At 42.8% G+C, this 21,182-nt stretch overlaps 1 protein-coding gene across 1 annotated transcript in view; it reads left to right on the top strand.

The window, feature by feature from the left end:
• The window catches only part of CCDC69 (coiled-coil domain containing 69), a 37,960-nt gene that overhangs the window by 3,357 nt on the left and 13,421 nt on the right, over positions 1-21,182 (top strand). The window contains exon 2 of the mRNA XM_014067163.2: positions 16,855-16,921. Coding sequence (XP_013922638.2) covers positions 16,855-16,921 — 67 coding nt within the window. The remainder of the gene's footprint in view (positions 1-16,854; positions 16,922-21,182) is intronic.

The following is a 21,182-nucleotide window of genomic DNA, read 5'->3' on the forward strand; positions in this document are numbered from 1 at the left end:
TGTCACGTAATGGCAACATGCCATGGCGAGTTTGACACCAGTGGGTTAAGTCACCAGGCTAGAATTCCAGGGATCGTGAGTTCTAGTCTGACCTTAGGCATAAAGCCAAGTGGGTAACCATGGGCCAGTCACTCTCTGTCTGCTCTAGGAGAATAACAGTGGCAAATCACACCTGAAATCTTGCCAAGAAAACTGCAGGAACTATTCCAGACAGTTGCCAGGAGTCAACACTGACTCAAAGGCATAATAAAACAAACAAACAAAAACTCTGGTTAGTCTTTTTGTTCTGTACCTAACTTGCACAGTGAAGATGAAAGAGTTTTGCAAGATGCAAATCTCTGTTTCTAAAAAGAAGTGCCACATTCCCGATCATCAAACCACACACACAAATCCACCATAATTACTGACAAAACTAATGCTTTGCCCATGAGCAGAAACACGATTGATCGATTATTGGTTGATTCGTATGGTGAACACATAATCCCTACTTGAGGCCGTGTTTCACCTGACTGAACTTTGGGCCCCGTGAAAACGATGGTGCAAACCTTTGCAAAAAGCCATTGTAGCCGTAAATATTCAAAATAATCACATTCTGCTCAGAAACGCCTATGTTTGCCTTTACCTACTTTTCCCATTTCTCAGATTAAAAAGAAATCCAAAAAGACAGGCCTGTTGTTCTCTGTGTTTGGAATCCATGCTTTGAGTTACTAAGGAACGTCTTGTTTTTTCCCGTCTTCTCTTTGGCAATGTGCACCTGTAAAAAAAATCTGCTTCTCAATAAATATGCTTAACTCAGTTGCATAATACTTTAATCTCCTACATGCAGTGAAAACAGTTATGTACCAACCCGGAAGAACTCTGAGAGAAACTTACATCCAGATTACTCCATGTCCGTGGTGATGAATCTATGGCACGTGTGCCAGAGGTGGTGCACTGAGCCCTCGCTGTGGGCACGTGTACCCTCAACAGCTGCTCTTCTGGTTTCGGGCAGGCAGATGTGCACCAGCCATCTGGTCTTCATGGGTGCCGGAAAACAGCCAGGAAACAGCCCAAAAAGCAGCCTGAAAATGGCTCGAAAAACAGCCCAAAACCATGGCCGTTTTCCAACCGTTTTTCACCCAAAAAAGGGCCTGAAAATGGCCCAAAATACAGGCATGTGTGCACCGCTGGTCTTTGGGTTTCCGGCACTCCAGCACACATGTGCAAGCACCACATACACACGTATGCATTTGTGTTCCGGTTTGGGCATTCGGTGCCGAAAATGTAAGCATCACTGCTCTGTTTTAAAACCATCATGTGAAAGGCAGAGGTCCAGAATAGGAGGATTCCTTTGAAAGAACAGGAACTGGAAAATACCATGAGTTTAGGTTATTGGTATTAATGGACTCAACTTACTTTTATGTATGACAAATCAGGTGAGGATTTCTCACAAAACCCTTACAAAATACGCCATACCTTATCAAGTGTATCCTTTGCCCACAAATTATTAAGATTGGAAACAAAATGTATTTTATTTTTTGTGCTGGTGAAAGGGAAAAACTGTGGTAAATACATAATTGTTTTGGGGCCTGCTCCTGATTTTGTCAATTAATCATCAATACCATTGCAAAGCCAAAGGTATCCTGCAGCCCATTTGGCTGACGCCTAAAAAATAATTGATATGTACCTTATTCCGATTATATTCCAAAGGAAATAAATAACTTTGCAGTCTGCACAGATGCAGGTCTACTTCTCAGCCCCCTTCCCCTCCCTTTTTAATCCCCCCCCCATGTTTTCTAGGGCATCAGAAATGCACAGAGGTTTGCATCTGGAAGAGAAGGAGGTTTCTAGTGAACTGGTTGCAACTACATATCTGAGTCCAGAATCAGGGACAGCATTAGGACATGCTGCTTTGACTCTGTTCTGAAATGAAGTAAACTAGAAGATAAACCTCTACAACAACGTTTCCAAGCTGGGACCACATTGGGAAGGGTGAATGCAATCCCAACAGTTACCATTGAGTACCATTTAAGATTAATGGTGCCACATTCTATAGCTTTTATTATTCAACTGTTTAATTTTAATGTATTTTGGATGAAGAACAGAGAGGAAATCAATTATTCAAAAGTTTATGTGAAGAGATTCACACAAATGTATCTTTTCCATGCTGAGTACATTTAGTGATAGCTATTTTATTTTCCATCATGCATTGTCTATTTCTATGATGGCAAACCTATGGCATGTGGGCCACAGGTAGCACAGAGCCATATCTGTCGGCACATGAGTCGTCAGCTCCAGTGCGCAGGCACACGCCGGCCAGTTGATTTTCAGCCTTCATTTTTGCTCTCCCTAGGCCTTGGAAGCTTTCCTTTGCCTGGGGAGGGCAAAAATAGCCTCCCCTGCCTGGTATAGCAGGAAACACCAAGCTCAGCTTGGAGGCGAACATTGTGGGGTGCGTGGGGGATGAAGCATGGAGGGGGGGTTGTGCATGCATGCGCATGTGGGGGTGCGGTTTGCATTATGGGTTCCGTGCGGGCACTCACATTCTTGGCACCCAACAACAAAAAGTTTCGCCATCACTGTTCTATTTTGTCCTTGTATAGCTGATCTTTACTATCAGAGATTTTTTAAAATTGTATCTTCTTTTTTTAAAAAAAGGCTCAGGCGAGATTCAATGGAATTAATCATTTGTCCCCTTGCAACCAATTGCATCCATAACAACTCGCAATGTCAAAAGATTAGCATGCACCCACTATATCACTGCACAAATAGCACAATGATGCAATGGCATCCTGAGGTCTGATAGAAGTCCATTAAATCATGTCCTTTGCATGATGATGTCACAATGTACTCTTCTTCTCTCCGCCACCGTGGCACGACATAACCGTGAACGTCAAAAGCGTGCCGACAACACCGCGACGCTAAAACCGCGATGTCAAAAGCGCGCCGACAACAGCGCACCGACAACAGCGCACCGACAGAAGCGCGATTTAACTTAAGGTAAGGTTTAGGGTAGGTTTAGGGTTAGGTTTAGGGTTAGGTTTAGGTTTAGGGTTAGGGTTAGGTTTAGGGTTATTTTTAGGGTTATGTTACAGCGCGCTTCTGTCGGCGCGCTGTTGTCGGCGCGCTGTTGTCACGCGGTTTTGACGGTGCGGTTTTGTCACCGCGCTTTAGTCACACGTGCTTTAGTCTACCGCGGTTTTGTGGTGGAACCCTCCACAATTGTCCAAGGCTAGTTCAAGTGGCAGGCAGGGCAGAGTTTTTCACCTCACATAGTGGGGCAACTAAATTAGCCGTAACTCAGGATTCCTTTGTTTTATACAACATCTTGAGCCATAATTTCTTTATTTGGGTTTAGTGCATTGTTATGAATCTACTAAACCCTGATCTCTGAGTTAAATCAACTGTGTCAAATTGGCACCTTTAATCTGTGTGTTCTGCTTCCAAAGTGTTTAGCGATGGCAGGTGAGCTGGTAATTGTGAGAGTGTTCAAAACTGTATCGTGTCAACCTACACAACTGTAGTTTACACAGCAAACCGAAATGAACCAAACCAGGGCTGGGTTTCAACCGGTTCGCACCGGTCCCTGCGATCCGGTTGGTCGCCGAACCCGGAAGTAAGTAACTTCCGGGAACGGCGAAGCCCACCCCCCGCGCCCGCGCGCGCGCCCGCACACCCGCGCCGCTCCTTACCCGGTTTTTTTGAATTTCGCGCTTTCCACGCATGCGCAGAACGCCTGCGCGATCCTCCAGGAGCAGCTGGAGCATCGCGCAGACGCTAATACGCATGCGCGCGCCGCGTGCGTGCACACGCGCGCCGCTGCGTGCGCGAGGACGCCGCCGGCCTCGTTCCAACCGATCCGGTTGGAACGGGGCGAGAAACCCACCCCTGAACCAAACCCATAAACATGTGCAAGAAACTTTTTAGGGCCAGCTGGTAGTATCCAATACAGAATGTTGTTTCTTTGGTTTGCTTTGATTGTGTTGTGCAATTCCAACTATTGTAGTTGGTAAACCATGATTTATAGGTTAACATTATGACCAGACCAGACTACTGAAATAGAGAAGGTTTGATTGTGTGAGCTAACTAGATAGGAACCAGCTGTTTGGGCAGGGCTGTCATAATATTCCATGTAGCAGCTTCTTTGCCATTTCAAGGGTGTAGGCTCTGTCATCTATTTTTGTTTCTTAGAGGAGAAGAAGATAAGGAAATGATTGTGTTGGTGCCACAGCCAGAAGCCCACGGGGATTTGTAGCGAGAGGAATGCTGGCTGAGCTGCCCAGAGGATTGTAGTGTTACTTTATATCAGGGGTTGGAATTCAGCTGCCTGGCACAGGGGGAGACAACGTGTGTTTATAGTCTGATCCCTGGTGGGGAGAAAGGCTGAGAGATGGCTGGCCTCATTCCAGAACCAGATTAGATATCCTGCACTACTGAGGAACAATCCTGTAACAAGCAAGAGTTTTATGAAACGTAAGCAGGCAAAGTCTGAACAAAAGGGCAGAAATGAAAAGGCACAGACAGGACAAAATGTGTGGGAACAAAAAAATTCTGAAGGAATTTTTCTTGCATTCTTGTGACTCCAGTTAATGAAGTTTCTTTACTGTATCTGAGATGATTTACTGGATCTTTAGACTTAGAATAGCCTCAGTTTTTAGCTTGCTTCCAGATGTCTTGGACTACAAACCCTATAATCTATACCAAGCATACATGAATTGCTGGACAAGTGTTGAAGTTAGAGTCTAGCACAGTTGGGGGATACCCAAATAGGAAATGTTAATCTATGGTCCCCTATCAACTACAGAGGGAGGGGTTCTTTTCTCAGAGATGTGTTTATCTGGATTCTTGTTTGTTTGTTTGTTTAATTTCTAGGTTGTCCATCTCAAAGCAATTGGTTTTTGGGTGGGGTATCAACCAAGACCCAGGGGCAGAGTGGCTGGATGGGCCCTTTCATCTGGGACTCCATGGTAAATGGACTGCTGCACTCATGTCAGAAAAACCAAGATGCTTCTGGGTTGTAAGGATTAGCCGGAGACATCACTGTTGCCCAGTTGGGGGGCACATGCCCCCAGCAGGAGCTGGTACAAAGGACAGGAACTCACCCTGCCCCACAACAGCTGTCGGATCTCGAACAAAGGCTTGATATTCTCCAATCCAGGATCCCAACCACTCGAGCAACCGTGCTCCTTTCAGAGACACTGCCCACAGTCATGGTGTCAGAACCTTTAAGTTGGTGATTCGTATCAGGCTCTTTAAGTTGGCTTCCAGAGATTGTTGCTTCTGTCTCAGTCTCCCTGCTGCAAAGCAACCCATCTGGTTGAGCTGCAGAACTCGGTAGCTGAGTTGGCAGCAAGTCTTTAATCTGACTTCTCTGGACGTGAAGCAATAGGCATCTCAGGAGTTCAGGAGCCACCAGGTCTGATCCAGATAACTGAGGGCCTAATGCATTCCATCACTTCTTTGTCATAGTCACATCACTTTCTGATTAGCCTTAGAGCCGTGATGGCAAACCTAAGCGACACGCAGAGTCATTTCTTAGGGCACGCGAGGCGTTGCCCTGTCAGCTCCAGCACACATGTACGTGCTGGCCAGCTGACTTCAGCCTTCATTTTTGGCCGTTTTTCACCCTCCAGAGGCTTCCCTGAAGCCTCCGGAGGGTGAAAAACAATCTAATGTGTAACCCGGAAGTTCAGGAATGGACTTCTGGTTTGTGCATTGGGCCGTTTTGCTCCCTCCGGAGGCTTCATGGAAGCCCCCTGAAGCCTCCAGAGGGTGAAAAACAGCCCTACAGGGAACCCGGAAGTCTGTTCCTGAACTTCTGGGTTGCCCGTAGGGCCATTTTTTGCCCTCTGGAGGCTTCAAGGTGGCCTCCTGAAATCTCCAGAGGGTCTCCAGGGGGCGGGGCGGGGGAGACCGTTTTCGCCCTCCCCAGCTCCTAGAGAGCCTCTGGAGCCTGGGGAGGGGAAAAACGGGTCCATCGTGCGCCAAAAGCGGGGGAAGGGCGGGGATCACATGCACATTCACAGGAGGGTCACGCCCATAGAATTATGGGTGTGGGCATGCCTGTGCATGACACACACCCTGCGCTCTCCCTGCTTTTTGCACACAATGGCAAAAAGTTTAGCCATCACTGCCTTAGAGTGTCCCTAGAGTTCTTAGAGTACTCTTAAAGCACCACAGGTGCTTGGATGACTGCTCCATTCAAGTGACTGGTGGACCCAGATGAGTTCCAAAGGGAGCTTGGGGTACTTCTTGAAGGTTTGATGCATATTGTGGCTGAAGTCTTAGTCACTGCATAGAATGAGGGGGTGAGTTGGGTTTTGGATCAACTATGCTACCTTTCCTCTCCAGCATAGCCTAGGTCTCTCCTTAGTTAACAAAGGCACTTGGGGAGATGAAGCAGAAGAGGTCACCTCAGTCCTTTGGAACACTATCCCATGGGACATCAGGGGAACATCTACTCTTTTAATCTTCTGGAGGGCTATGAAGACATGGCTTTTCATGCAAGCATTGGGCTAGGATGTTTGCTCTTGTGCCTGGGAGGAAGGGCATGTTTTTATTTATGTTTCATGAATTGTTGAGAGATGCCTAGCGACATTGTATGAATGGGTGACCAAATAAGTCCAATAATAAATAAGTTAGTAACCTAAAAATGAAAAAAGAGACTTTGTTCCTCTTAACATAGTTGCAAAGTTGTCTCCCACCTCATTTTATAAATAATAGGACAGACCTGCATTTAACCCACACAGCTGTGCTGCTATTTTTAACAATACAATAAGAAGTGAAAGATAGTTTACCATTTGTGATAGTATATTAAATACTAAGCTATCATAGCAATATAAATTGATATATTTGAATTGTAGTGGCCAAGGAAGCTAAGAGCATAAAATTTCACATGAGTCTGAGATCTTACTAGGTGGTTAAGCATCTGCATCTCTTGATCACATACAGGTGAAACTCGAAAAATTAGAATATCGTGTAAAAGTTCATTTATTTCAGTAATGCAACTTAAAAAGTGAAACTAATATATGAGATAAAATTCATTTCATGCAAAGCAAGATAGTTCAAGATGTGATTTGTCATAATTGTGATGATTATGGTTTACAGCTCATGAAAACCCCAAATTCACAATCTCAATAAATTAGAATATTACATGCAATCAATAAAACAAGGATTGTACATAGAACAATATTGGACCTCTGAAAAGTATAAGCATGCATATGTACTCAGTACTTGGTTTGGGCCCCTTTTGCAGCAATTACTACCTCAATGGGGCATGGCATGGAAGCTATCAGCCTATGGCACTGCTGAGGTGTTATGGAAGACCAGGATGCTTCAAACCGGCCTTCAGTTCTTCTGCATTGTTTGCTCTCATGTCTCTCATCTTTCTCTTGGCAGTGCCCCATAGATTCTCTATGGGGTTCAGGTCAGGCGAGTTTACTGGCCAATCAAGCACAGGAATCCCATGGTCATTGAACCAGGTTTTGGTGCTTTTGGCAGTGTGGGCAGGTGCCAAGTCCTGCTGGAAAATGAAGTCAGCATCCCCATAAAGCTCGTTTGCGGAAGGAAGCATGAAGTGCTCCAAAATCACCTGGCAGACGGCTGTGTTGACCCTGGACTTAATGAAGCACAGTGGACCAACACCAGCAGATGACATGGCTCCCCAAATCAACACAGACTGTGGAAACTGGACTTCAAGCATCTTGCAGTGTGTGCCTCTCCATTCTTTCTCCATACTCTGGGTCCTTGGTTTCCAAATGAGATGCAAAAGTTGCTCTCATCAGAAAAGAAGACTTTGGACCACTGAGCAACAGACCAGGTCTGTTTTTCTTTAGCCCAAGTAAGACGCTTCTGACATTGTTTGTTGTTCAGGAGCGGCTTGACAAGAGGAATACAACATTTGAAGCCCATGTCTAGGATCCGTCTGTGTGTGGTGTGTCTTGATGTACTGACTCCAGTCTCAGTCCACTCCTTGTGAAAGTCCCTAACACTTTTGAATGGCCTTTTCCTGACAATCCTCTCCAGGCTGTGGTCATCCCTGCTGCTTGTGCACCTTTTTCTTCTACATGTTTCCCTTCCACATAACTTTCTATTAGTGTGCTTTGATACAGTACTTTAGGAACATACAACATTTTTTTGCAATTACCTTTTGAGGCTTTCCCTCCTTATGGAGGGTGTCAATGATGGCTTTCCGCACAACTGTCAGGTCAGCAGTCTTTTCCATGATTGTGCTTCCTACTGAACCAGACTTAGAGACCATTTAAAGGCTCAGGAACCCTTTGTAGGTGTTATGGCTTAATTAGTTGATTAGAGTGGGACACTTTGAGCCTAGAATACTGCACCTTTCCACAATATTCTAATTTTCTGAGATTGTGGATTTGGGTTTTTATGAGCTGTAAGCCATAATTATCACAATTATGACAAATCACGGCTTGAACTATCTTGCTTTGCATGTAATGAGTCTTATCTCATATATTAGTTTAACCTTTTAAGTTGCATTACTGAAATAAATGAACTTTTGCACGATATTCTAATTTTTTGAGTTTCACCTGTATTATTGTGTTTTTAAATATACATTTAAATGTGTTTTGAATAACCAAATAAAATGAGATAATGACTTCCTATATTAGCCATCCCCTTAGCCTAGATTACAAGAAGTACTTGACTACACTTCAAATATGTCTCCAATCACGCTAGTTGGAAATCACAACTTTTGTAGTTCTACAGCCTGGAATATATGGTATACAGATTGAGCGCTATATACTTAACAAAAACCACCCACAGTCACAATATAAATACATATTTTTTAGAGTATACATATTCTAATTCATCTGTGAATCGAGCTTGCTAGAACAATCTTAGTCAATGCATTTTAATTACAATCAAAGACTATTGAATGATTGATTGTTCTCTACCACGGAACAATCCATTTTGTCCCCATGCGAGGACTTTTAATATCTGTTTGTTTGTTTGCATCCCACCTTTAGTATCTTTATAAATAACTAAAGATTGCGAACATAACTAATACTCCTTCCTCCTTCTCCTATTTTCCCCACAACAACAACCCAGCGAGGTGGGATGAAGTGAGAGAGAATGACTGGCACAAGGTCTCCCAGATGCCTAAAGCAGGACTAGAACTCACCATCTTCTGATTTCTAGTCTGGTGCCTTAACCACTTGACCAACTGGCTTCAGAATATAATACGTTACGGCTCTCCCCAACTATGACAGCCACTATGCTTGTTTGGAATGATGGGAATTGCAGTCTGGCACATTTCTAATGCATAAAACCAGTAAAAGCTACGCTATGCCAAGAGATTTCTACACTGGAATTTTCCAGAGATGATACCTTATCATTTAAGTGGTCTCCACACTTAAAGACCAATTGGAACACAACTGCCTTCTCTCCCTCCCTCCCTCCCTCCCTCCCTCCGTCCCTCCCTCTCTCTCTCTCTCTCTCTCTCTCTCACCTCTCTCTCTCACACACACCTCTCCCTCTCTTGCAGTGGCTAAATAGAGAAGTTAACCATTCCTCCCAATCACTTTCTGCCTCTGATTGTCAGTATTACACCATCTCCTGCAGTCTGGAATGAGAGGAACCGGATCCTGTCTTTCCTCTATGTGACATTATTTCAGGATATGAAGAGTGCTATCATATCCCCTCCTTGTTTGTCATTTTTCACAGAGGAACCTATGCAGTTCTTCAGAGATTTATAGCACACCAAACATAATGGAATGAAGCCTATTCTGTTGTGGCTGAGTATTAGCTGATATGAATATAAGACCGAGTGGCCGAATATCTGTTTTATGGCTTTTAATCATCAAGGGCTATTCTACAGATTAGGAATTTTAGACCTAATTCAAGTACCGCTTAAAAATCGCATTTGTACGGCTGTAAACGTAACTGGTGAATGAAGTGAATGAAATAATTTGGTTTTCTCAACTTTAGCTGTCTCCTGACACGATTCCTGAAAGTCTTAGCCAGCCAATGGGGATGGGTGGGGTGGGGGCTGGTAATGATGTGAGTTATGGTTTCAGATACATCTGGAGGAAGGATGAGAGAAACTCGTGTTCAGAAATATGCAATGCACAATGTATAGAGACACCTAGGAGATAGTTACATTGTAAGTGGTTCAGTGGCTAAGACACTGAGCTTGTCGATTAGAAAGGTCGGCAGTTCGGTGGTTAGAATCCCTAGTACAGGTCTCCTGTGTGCACAGGGGGTTGGGCTAGAGGACCGCCAAGGTACCTTCCAACTCTTATTACTGTTTAGTTCTCTGCCAAGTGTAATCTCATTGGCAAACTCAGATGTTTAGGTTGGACCTACAGCAGGGGTGGGTTTCTCGCCCCGTTCCAACCGGATCGGTTGGAACGAGGCTGGCGGCGTCCTCGCGCACGCACGCGGCGTCCTCGCGCACGCACGCGGCGTCCTCGTGCACGCACGCGGCGTCCTCGCGCACGCGGCGTGCGCATGCGTACTAGCATCTGCGCGATGCTCCAGCTGCTCCTGGAGGATCGCGCAGGCGTTCTGCGCATGCGTGGAAAGCGCAGAATTCGAAAAAACTGGGTAAGGAGCGGGCGCGGGTGTGCGGGCGGGGGGGGGCTTTGCCGTTCCCAGAAGTTACTTACTTCCGGGTTCGGCGACCAACCGGATCGCAGGGACCGGTGCGAACCGGTCGAAACCCACCCCTGACCTACAGCTCCATCTTTTTCTAGTCTGTTAAATATTGTTGGGACGCTTAGGTCATTTTCTTTCATGCATTCCACCCATCTTTAAGTTGGAAGATTAGCACATAAAGCATGAAAAAAAAAAATCTGGCCCCTTAGTTGAATTTGATTGTGCTTTAGCCAGCCATAAGTGTAAGACAGGGTTGAGAAAACTGCGGCTCTGGAGCCGCATGTGGCTCTTTCATCCCTCTGCTGCGGCTCCCTGTTGTTCAAAATATGTGACACCCGCCAGAACGTGACTTATTGAGCTCTTTGACCCTGGAAGGCCAACCATGGATAAATCCAAGAAAAGAAAAGCTTCAGAAGAGAACAGAACGTTTAATTCAACTACATATGCTAGTTTTGTGGCTGCTCAGGAAATAGTCAGGCATGGGAAAGGGTTTCTGCTCCCCGTGTTTTCTTTTCTGTGGGGAAACAGGTCCAAATGGCTCTTTGAGTGTTTAAGATTGCTGACCCCTGGTCTAAGCAGTAGTACCATGATTGCAGAAGATTAAATAGGAGACTGTATTATGTAAAGCACAATCAGCCTAGCAAAATTATTTGACATCTATTCTGTATACAGGTAGTCTTTATGACCACAATTGAGCCCCAAATTTCTGTTGTTAAGTGAGATGTTTGTTAAGCGAGTTTTGTTCCATTTGCTCCATTTTACAACCTCTCTTGCCACAGTTGTTAAGTGAATCACTGCAGATGATAAATTAGTAACCCAGTTGTTAAGTGAATGGCTTCCCCCACTTACTTTGCTTGTCAGAAGGTCGCAAAAGGGGATCACATGACCTTGGGACACAGCAACCGTCATAAATATGAGCCAGTTGCTAAGCATCTGAACTTTGATCATGTGACCATGGGGATGCTGCAAAGGTCGTAACTGCGAAAAACAGTCATCAGTCACATTTTTCAGTGCCGTCGTAACTTTGAACGCTCACTAACCAAACCGTTGTAAGTTGAGGGCTACCTGTACTGAAATAATGTTATTTCATTGCCCCCTGATGTTACATTTTGATATCAGCAGACACAATATAACAAATATAATGCAGGTAGTCCTTGACTTACAACCATTTGTTTTTGTGACCATTCAAAGTTACAATGGCACTGGGAAAAAAGTTATTTATAATAGTTTTTCACACTTACGACCACCAGTGGTGGGTTGCTGCGGGTACGGCCCGGTACGGCTGTATGGGTAGTGGCCAGGAGAAGCTGAGAGCATACCAGTACGGTGGCTCATTTGACCCACCCGCCCACCCGCCCACCTGCCCTCTATTGCTGTTTTTATGGGAAATGGAAATGTACGCCTGCATGCACTGCATGCGGCGCCTGCGCGAGCCCAACAAGCAACTGATTGTCGCAGCGGCAGTGGATTGCACATGTGTATGCAGCGCATGTCCGGCATGTGCACAAAGAGACCACGAGCAGCGTACCGGTAGCGACGGTAAGAGCAACCCACCACTGACGACCACTGCAGTATCCCCATGGTCACATGATCAAAATTCGGACACTTGGCAACTGGCATGTATTTATGATCATGTGATCACCTTTTGTGATCTTCCGACAAGCAACGTCAATGGGGAAGCCAAATCCACTTAACAACTGTGTTACTGAAACTTAATACCTGAAGTGATTCACTTAATAGCAGTGGCAAGAAAGGTCATAAAATGGGGCAAAAATGCCTCTTAGCAATGGAAATTTGGGGGTCAATTGTCGTCCTGAGTCGAGAACTATCGTGTCTCAATTTGCCTTATATCCTCCTGACTGCACAGTGGTCCACAAAGAAAGAGGCTTTAGGAATTATCACTTTAAACATAAGACAATTTTGTCATGTACAGAATAAACAGTACCCAGCTTTGTCTGTGCCTCCCTCCCCCCTTATGTTTCAAATTAAGTTTTTCCTAACTCGCAACTTCTTGAAAATGTTTTGTACTAATGTTTCTCCTTTCCTGGGCAACAAAGGTGGGTACTTTGAATGAGCCATGGTGGTGCAGTGGTTAGAGTACAGTACTGCAGGCTACTTCTGCTGCCTGCTGCCTGCCTGCAATTTGTCAGTTCAAATCTCACCAGGCTCAAAGTTGACTCAGCCTTCCATCCTTCCGAGGTGGGTAAAAATGAGGACCCAGATTGTTGGGAGAAATATACTGATTCTGTAAACAGCTTAGACAGGGCTGCAAAGTACTGTTAAGCGGTATAAAATACTGTAAAGCGGTGTATCAATCCAAGTGCTGTTGCTATTGCTACTTTGGTTGCAAAATGGATGTAGCCCCAAAATCAAAATCTTAAGTCTTTATATACATCCTTATTTAAAATTAGGCTGAGATGGAAACTCTGACAGTAGCAAAGCTTAAGGAGATGGTAAAAACAGTGGATGCTGAAAAAAAAGCATTCCTGAACTGATGATATCGCTGCTTGAACTGCAGCCTCTGCTGGATATGGGTGAGTGCCAAATATTTGGAGGAATTATTAGGACTGAGATTCTGCCCAAAAACCAGTGATAATTTATTGTCTTCTCAAGGACAGTGCACTCACTCTGCACCCTGATTTCAACCTCTGGAGTTAGCTATAAAAAGCAGCAAATTATTGTTGAGTTACCAGCTGGGCTTCACCCGGTTGCCCAGCTGTGTGTTGTGATTGGCTATCTAGCTGCTCCAGGAGAATTATGGGCATATGTGATGTGAAGTTTGGGTTAAGGGGAGGCGTCTGGCACAACTATTGGAAAGTGTGCGTTGCACCCTGGCTCAGTGGAGTGCAATGCCAAACTCTCGTCCCTTGTTTGTCAGTTTCTTAAGCCTCCTTCATGTTTCCCAGCTGCTCCTTTCCCGACACTCCTTAAGGGAATTGGGGTGGGGGATTTTCTCAGCTCAGCTAAGGTAAAGGATGGAGCCAGCTGCAAGGACAGAAAGCAGAATGCAAAATAAAAAGAAAAGGGAAGCTGAACATATTTCGCAGTCCACTAAAGGGAATACGAGGGTGGATGTTACAATCCATTTGTGTGTTTTCAGATGTGCAAGGATCTTTTTCTTAAAAACTCTCTAGGTTTCACAATGTGACCCCAGAGTAGGAAAGACAATGGTCCAAGTTCATTGTAGCCCATTTAATCACATCTGCTATTCAGGCTGTTTCTGTGTCTATTTCAACTCTGCAATTAATTCAGTAGAAGTATTTCTCAACCTCAGTGATTTTAAGATGGACTTCAATTCCCAGAATTCCTCAGCCAGCAGAGTGTCTGAGGTTGAGAAACACTGCAGTAAACCATGTGTCAGATAAACAGATAATCTTTGTCAAGTTCTCTTCGTAAGTTGTGAAAATTGGCAAAGGTTTATGACCCTTTTTGCAGTGTCATTAAATGAATGACACGGTCATAAAGTGGCCAATGCAGTTGTTAAGCAAATGTCGCAGTAGTTTAACCAACCAATGGTATGCTATGGGTGTGGTTTTGCTGAAAACTGGAAGTAAATGCCAGTTTTCAGCAAACCAGGGTCACATGGAATACCATGGAATACAACATGGTCACATGGCCATGGAATGCTCAAACAGTTGCTGAGTTTGATCACATGGTCCTGCGAGGGCCCAACTGTTCATATTTTGAATCCAAATTGCAAGTAGCCCCCACATATGTCCATTATAAGTGTGAACAGTTGCTAAGTGACCAGTTGTAAGTTGAGGACTACTTGTATATTGCTTGGTGTGCTAAGCTCATAACTTCACTGCTTACTGTTCAGGCTGGTCTGAAACTGAAATTATTTGCTTTTTCCTAGCAAATGTTTCACATACATTTTTCAGAAATGTAGCAAAAGTTTGTTTGAGTGCAATTGCCATTAAAAGAGTCTAGGTTTGATTCTTATGTGATTTAGTGACACTGAACTTACTTACTTACTTTCTTTCTTTCCTTCTTTCCTTCCTTCCTTCCTTCCCTCCATTCCTTTGTTTTTGTTTTTATTTTTGTACAGTACTATTGCAATGTTTGTTTACTCAAACATTTATTCAATTTGTATGGCCACCCATCTCATTAAATGACTCTGGGCAGCAAGCAATCTTCAAATAAATTAACAATTCCAACCACCAATACAAAAATTAAAATGCACGGCAGCTGAGGAAGATATCACAACCAACAGTCACTTGCACAGCCAAGACACAGCACCTTTTACCCACTCGGGGCCCCAGGTGCAGGTGCAAAACCAGATCAGGGCATCCCAATATCCAAAAGAAGAATATCCACAAGGTGGAATATGCCTCCTGGGTCTTAGGCCTGAAAGCTGACTGGATTACTTAAGGTCAGTCACCTTCTCTCAACCCAACTCACCTCACAGGATTGACGTTGTGGGAAAGCAGGAGGAGGATTTCATATGTTTCCCATCTTGAGTTACTTATAAAAACGGGATTCAAAATCTAATAAATAGATAGGGTCCCATTGAGACCCAGAAATTACCCATCCTGCCAAACTGGATGAAACAAGTAGAAACATCCAGAAAAATAAATAGTCCTTCAAGTGACCTGGTCCCAAGCTATGAAGGGCTTTCAAAGTGACAACCCACACTTTGAATTGGCACTGGGCACCAGCAAAAAAATCACCTCACAAAGTAGTAGTGATACATGTGCCAAAGAGCCAGCACTACTTACCCCATTCTTCACTAGTTGAAACCTCTGAATCTTCTTCAGAGGCAGCTCCATATAGAGCTCATTGCAGCAGTCCAATATTATCAAAAATCTCCTTCTGTGAGCAGTTCTTAGCAGTTCTTCTTTTCATAGCATCCGGGACGTGATGAAGCATAGGCAATATGGAGAAAAGCAACTCAGCTATATGTACAAGGTGAACACCTATAGTTAAAGGCAGAATAAGATTTATTCTTGTAATTTGCTTCTACCAGGCACTATATTTTGTTCTATGTGTGAATAGTCTGGTTTTTTTTAAAAAAAAAACACATACATTTTAAACAATGTATTTGCATCTTGGAGAAACAATATGGCTTTACCTTAATAGTATAACATAAAACATATGGATGAAATGATAACTTAGTTTCCCTAAGGATACCCAGTGCCATGTCACAGCGGTGAGATGCTGTGTGATGCTTCAGTCTGTCACAATCAAAGGGAGCATTACTTTAACTCATGGCAAAGATGTAGATAACAGTAGACAATTTCTTACAGTCCTGATTCAGACCATGCTACATCTCAGCTATTTTCAGCCTAAGTATATAGCCAAAACTGATTGGCAGGAAGTCTTTCCAAGCCTTACCAGGAGATGCCAGATACCGAATGTGGAATCTTTAACATGCTGCTTACCAGTGAGTTAGAAGTCTTTATGCTTGGTATTAAGAAACAGGTGATTGATGCCTTCATCTTTAAGAAAGACTTAGCAAGTTAAGCCCAATTTATTAGATAAATCTATTGGTAAACCTTGCTTGTGATCTCCCTGTAGGGGAACTCCAAGGATATGCTGTTTCTTTATGGGGAAAGTCTGGCATTTCCTGCCAGGAAATAGGTACTCTACCATGAACAATAGAATGTTTTATAAATAAACGGAATAAATTCTGCCTAGATTTCATGACCTTTGCCTCAAAAGTGGCAAAACAGAGCAGATGTTTTTCCAACATGATGAGCTAGCTGTGTACCAATAATGTCTTTACATGTGGTGGAGAAACCTGAACTTTAGCAACAGTCTGGTGGCTTCTGCCTCTAACACAGAGGTGTTAGAGGCCTTTTGGACCTCAGGCACCACAAAATTCATAATTCTAAATCTCACGGACCACTATGAATTTTTAAAAATGATAAATAGTATTTAGTGAAATATAAAAATGCAAATAATTTTTCTGGGGGCCACCAACATTTTCTCATGGACCACCAGTGGTGACCACTGCTCTTAACACACACACAATTTTCCTGTGGCAGCAATGATACCAAACACAGAGGATATAATTGATTTCACAAGATGGTAAATAAGGACAGTTCTTAAGTGAAAAAGGAACTGATCTTCAATCTGAGGAATTATGAACTATGCTACCATTGAATAATTTGCTGTTAGAAGAATTCAGAGAATATCCCATGTTGCCAGCATCAAAATTTCACCAAAATGATCTGTTTCTGTCAAGTTTTTGTCTTTGTGACCTTCCTGTCCTCCTCCATACAGTAAATTATTATTCTCTTTGTGTCTTTTATACAGAAAGAAAGAAAAACTCAGTATAACAGAGGACCAGCTTCCTGTGAATTGATAGCACTGAAGAATGAAGGTACAGATAGTTATTAATTATTTTGAGGCTTTTCTATTTGAAAAATCACTGAAGGATACCTTTGTTTCTGTGGAACTAGTGGCTACACATAGAAAGTTCTTATTATTTTTGGAGATGAATTTGGGTGCAGTAATATGAGAACCTGCTGTTGACAGCTATAATTGTTGAGCAGAGAACTTACCTTTCCCCACTCCTAACTCATTCAATTTGATGGAAGAAAATTTGTTCTCAAAGGAGAAGAGGATTCTGGTAAAATTGTCATGGAAAATATGAGTGTCATATTGTTGTATTTATTCAGTTATGATGTAGCTAAAGATGTATATATCATCCAATCTTCTCTCCAATGATATGCTGTTTACATGGCTTCTCACACTTCAATTAAATCCTAAGGAAAAATATCAAAAGGGAAATTTACGTGGGCTTTTTCAGTTGTGATAGCCATAGTACTTAGACAATAGACATATATACTACTTCATAGTGATTTACAGTCCTCTCTAAGCGGTTTAGCATATTGCCCACAAAAACCTAGGTCCTCATTTTACCAACCTTGGAAGCCTGAGTCAACCTTGAGCCCATCAGGATCGAACTAGCAGTCAACAGTGAGTTAGCCTGCAGTACTGCTTTCTAACCACTGCACCACCTTGGTTCTTGTGATGCTATGGTAGTGCTAATAGGAGCTTCTAGGATTATTGGAAGACTCTTTCTTAGAAAAATTTGGATAAATTGTCTGCCCAATTTCTCTGCCAGAAATTGAATGGAGAATTTAAAAATGTAATTTGTGCCTAGTAGATTGCCGAGCCACTGTGCGGCTGTGTGGTTGGTCGGAAGAAAAATGCCAATGTGTACATGCATAGCACATGACACATAACACATAACACATAACATGTGCACATGCATAGCTATTTCTGCAAAGTATAGAATAATCTGGACTTTTATAAACTTCTCTAAATATCCAGGCCTTCAAATAAATTATTCTCTCAAATATCCTCCTTCCATGCCAAAAAGTAGAAGATTGGAGATGGCATTGAGCTTATATCTCTACTTTTCCCCATATTCCTTCTCATGAAAGACTTATTGGAGCCTCAGCTCAGCAGGGAGGAGTTACAGAATAAAACTGGTGAAAAGAGACTACCACTTCTTCCTCTCTAAATTTGTTTCTCTTGGATGGACCCACTTCACAGATAGGGGATTATAAGTTGTAGAACTGAAGCTATTATGCATACATATTTAATGAGATACTTTGTTGTTGTTGTTAGTTGCGAAGTCATGTCTGACCCATCATGACCCCATGGACAATGTTTCTCCAGGCCTTCCTGTCCTCTACCATCCTCTGGAGTCTGTTTAAGCTCACGCCTATTGCTTCAGTGACTCCATCCAGCCACCTCATTCTCTGTTGTCCCCTTCTTCTTTTGTCCTCAATCTTTCCCAGCATTAGACTCTTCTCCAGTGAGTCCTTCCTTCTCATTAGGTGGCCAAAGTATTTGAGTTTCATCTTCAGGATCTGACCTTCTAAAGAGTAGTCAGGATTGATCTCTAGGACTGACTGGTTTGATCATCTTGCAGTCCAAATGACTTGCAGGAGTCTTCTCCAGCACCATAGTTTAAAGACCTCAATTCTTTGACGTTCAGCCTTTCTTATGGTCCAACTTTCACAGCCATACATTGCAATTGGAAAAACCATAGCCTAGATTATATGCACTTTTGTTGGCAGGGTGATATCTCTGATTTTTAGTATGTTGTCTAGATTTGCCATAGCTTTCCTCCCCTGGAGCAAGCCTATTTTTGAATGAGATACTAAGGACTCTCATATCGTTAGCATCACGAGACTATCAATTCTTTTTTACTGTACAGGTGAAATTTTCTGAGATTGTGGATTTGGGGTTTTCATGAGCTGTAAGCCATAATCATCACAATTATGACAAATCATGGTTTGAACTATCTTGCTTTGCATGCAATGAGTCTATCTCATATATTAGTTTCACCTTTTAAGTTGCATTACTGAAATAAATGAACTTTTGCATAATATTCAAATTTTTTGAGTTTCACCTGCATATCAAGAAATATAGGGAAACTGTCTTGCTTCAGAAGGGATTTAGGGAATACTAGACAACCAGTGCCCTGTTGGGTCATATGTCCTTATCCAAACAGAAGCAAAAATACCCATTGGGAATGAGTGCAACTTCTGATTTCCTGTCAGCTTCCCTATGTAAGTTTCCTTGTGGGAATCTGGCAGGGAACATTAGAAATCTCCCTTCCTTTCCCTTCCCTTCCCTGCCTGCTGGTAAGTGGCTGCTGTGGGATGAGGGAGGAAGCAAGGGGTTGTGAGACTGACTGGAAATCTGTCATGGAACTTTGAAAATGAAGATCACACTGAAGCAGCCACAACTTTCCCACATATCATTCCCTTGGAAGTTATGGGTCCTGGATTTTGGATGCATTCTGTAAGTTAGCCTATTTAATGTACTTTGGGTCAAAAAAATTGTTCCTCTGTGATGCACCATTAAAGGCCATTACGAGAGATTTAATTATATGCAACCAGAGTAATGACTTATTGATAACTGATGGACATAAAACATTCATTTCTAATTTGATAAGAGATTTTACCAAATAAATTTTGTTTGAACCACATTTGCTCCACATAATGTAGATAACCCTTTGCTCTATACTCCTGTACCCTCACCCATTATCTAAAGATGCCTTCCATTCACAAAGCCATTTTTAGTTCTTGACATAGCATCTGGGAATTGCAATCCTAATAAAACATCTCTGTCTATGTCAGTAGCCTGTAAATAAAGGTAATGTAGGAGCCTTTGGTTGTTTATTGCATGTGAATAATGTGGTGTCAAACATCATAAATATATATTTGAGTAGAATGAAGTAATAAATTAAGTAATACATTATATATGTGTGTGTGTGTTTGTGTGGTTGTGTGGTTGTGTGTGTGTGTGTGTTTTATTTGTGCTGATAAATAACTCTTGCGACTGACAGAGCCGATTGACAGAGAATGGAAGCAGTTAGCTTCCTCCCATAATTGGGGCATACCAGGGGTTGTGACTTTAAATATATATATATACACACACACATACATACATACATACATGGTGGCTCAGTGGCTAAGATGCTGAGTTTGTAACGGAGTGAGCTCCTGTTATTTGTCCCAGCTTCTGCCAACCTAGCAGTTGAAAGCATGTAAAAATGCCAGTAGAAAAATAGGAACCACCTTTGATGAGAAGGTAAAAGCGTTCCGTGCACCTTCAGCATTTAATCATGCCGACTACATGACCACGGAGACTTCTTTGGACAGCGCTGGCTCTTCGGCTTTGAAACGGAGATGAGCACTGCCCCCTAGAGTCAGGAATGACTAGCACATAGGTGCAAGGGGAATCTTTATCTTTACCTTTAGTATGTGAAGACTTGGCAATCATCTTCTCCTTAATGTTGCTGAGTAGTCATGCACTCTCATCTCTGCAAACAAATAGTTATTTATTTTTTAAATGTAGGTTTTTCAGGCCTAGTAACATATTAACCCCAAAGTTCCCAGCTTAAGCTTTTCAAGTTACTGAGAAAACCTTTAGATAACTATTTACTCTTTATTTAGTGCATCAAGCTATGCACGAAGTGGGTTTGATGGTTTCCTTTTCTTATATTCTCCTTTCCCACTTTGCTCCGGTGTTGCTTTTGTTGCACTTATAATTCACAGGTTCAAAGAAATCGAATTCTTCCTTAAATTCTGGGGAAATATCTGCTATGGAATTGCCTGCCTTATACCAAGTGCTGTGTGAAACTCTTTGCATATAAATAGCTCTGCAAACTAGATACCCCAGGTTTCCATAAAGCATTCGCAGAAGCTGGGAGATAGCTTGTATATTTTCGTGAACTTCATGGTGACCTAAGAAAGACTCTGTCCTAATATGGACACAGAAATGTGGATCTGGAGCTTGCAGATGGATTCCATCTATAGCAAGCTGGGTGTACATCTGATCTGTTGTGATCCAGAAAATGATGCATGCATAGGAGATTGGCATATATTAACCCTCTTCTTACAGAGTGGAACATAGCCTCTTCTGTACCATGCTATATACAAGGTAGACATAAAGTAGCAACAATGACTGGTGCACCTGTCTGACGGCAACGAAGAATTAGTAACAACAACAGGGTATTCCTAAAAATACAAATAGTCCTCGATTTGCAACATTTCATTTAGTGACTGTTCGAAGTTGTAATGGCAGTGAAAGAAGTGACTTACGACCATTTTTCACAC

This window comes from Thamnophis sirtalis, unplaced genomic scaffold, assembly GCF_051295495.1.
Source record: "Thamnophis sirtalis isolate CommonGarterSnake01/CBP01778 unplaced genomic scaffold, rThaSir2_p1.2 scaffold_3, whole genome shotgun sequence".
Lineage (NCBI taxonomy): Eukaryota > Metazoa > Chordata > Lepidosauria > Squamata > Natricidae > Thamnophis > Thamnophis sirtalis.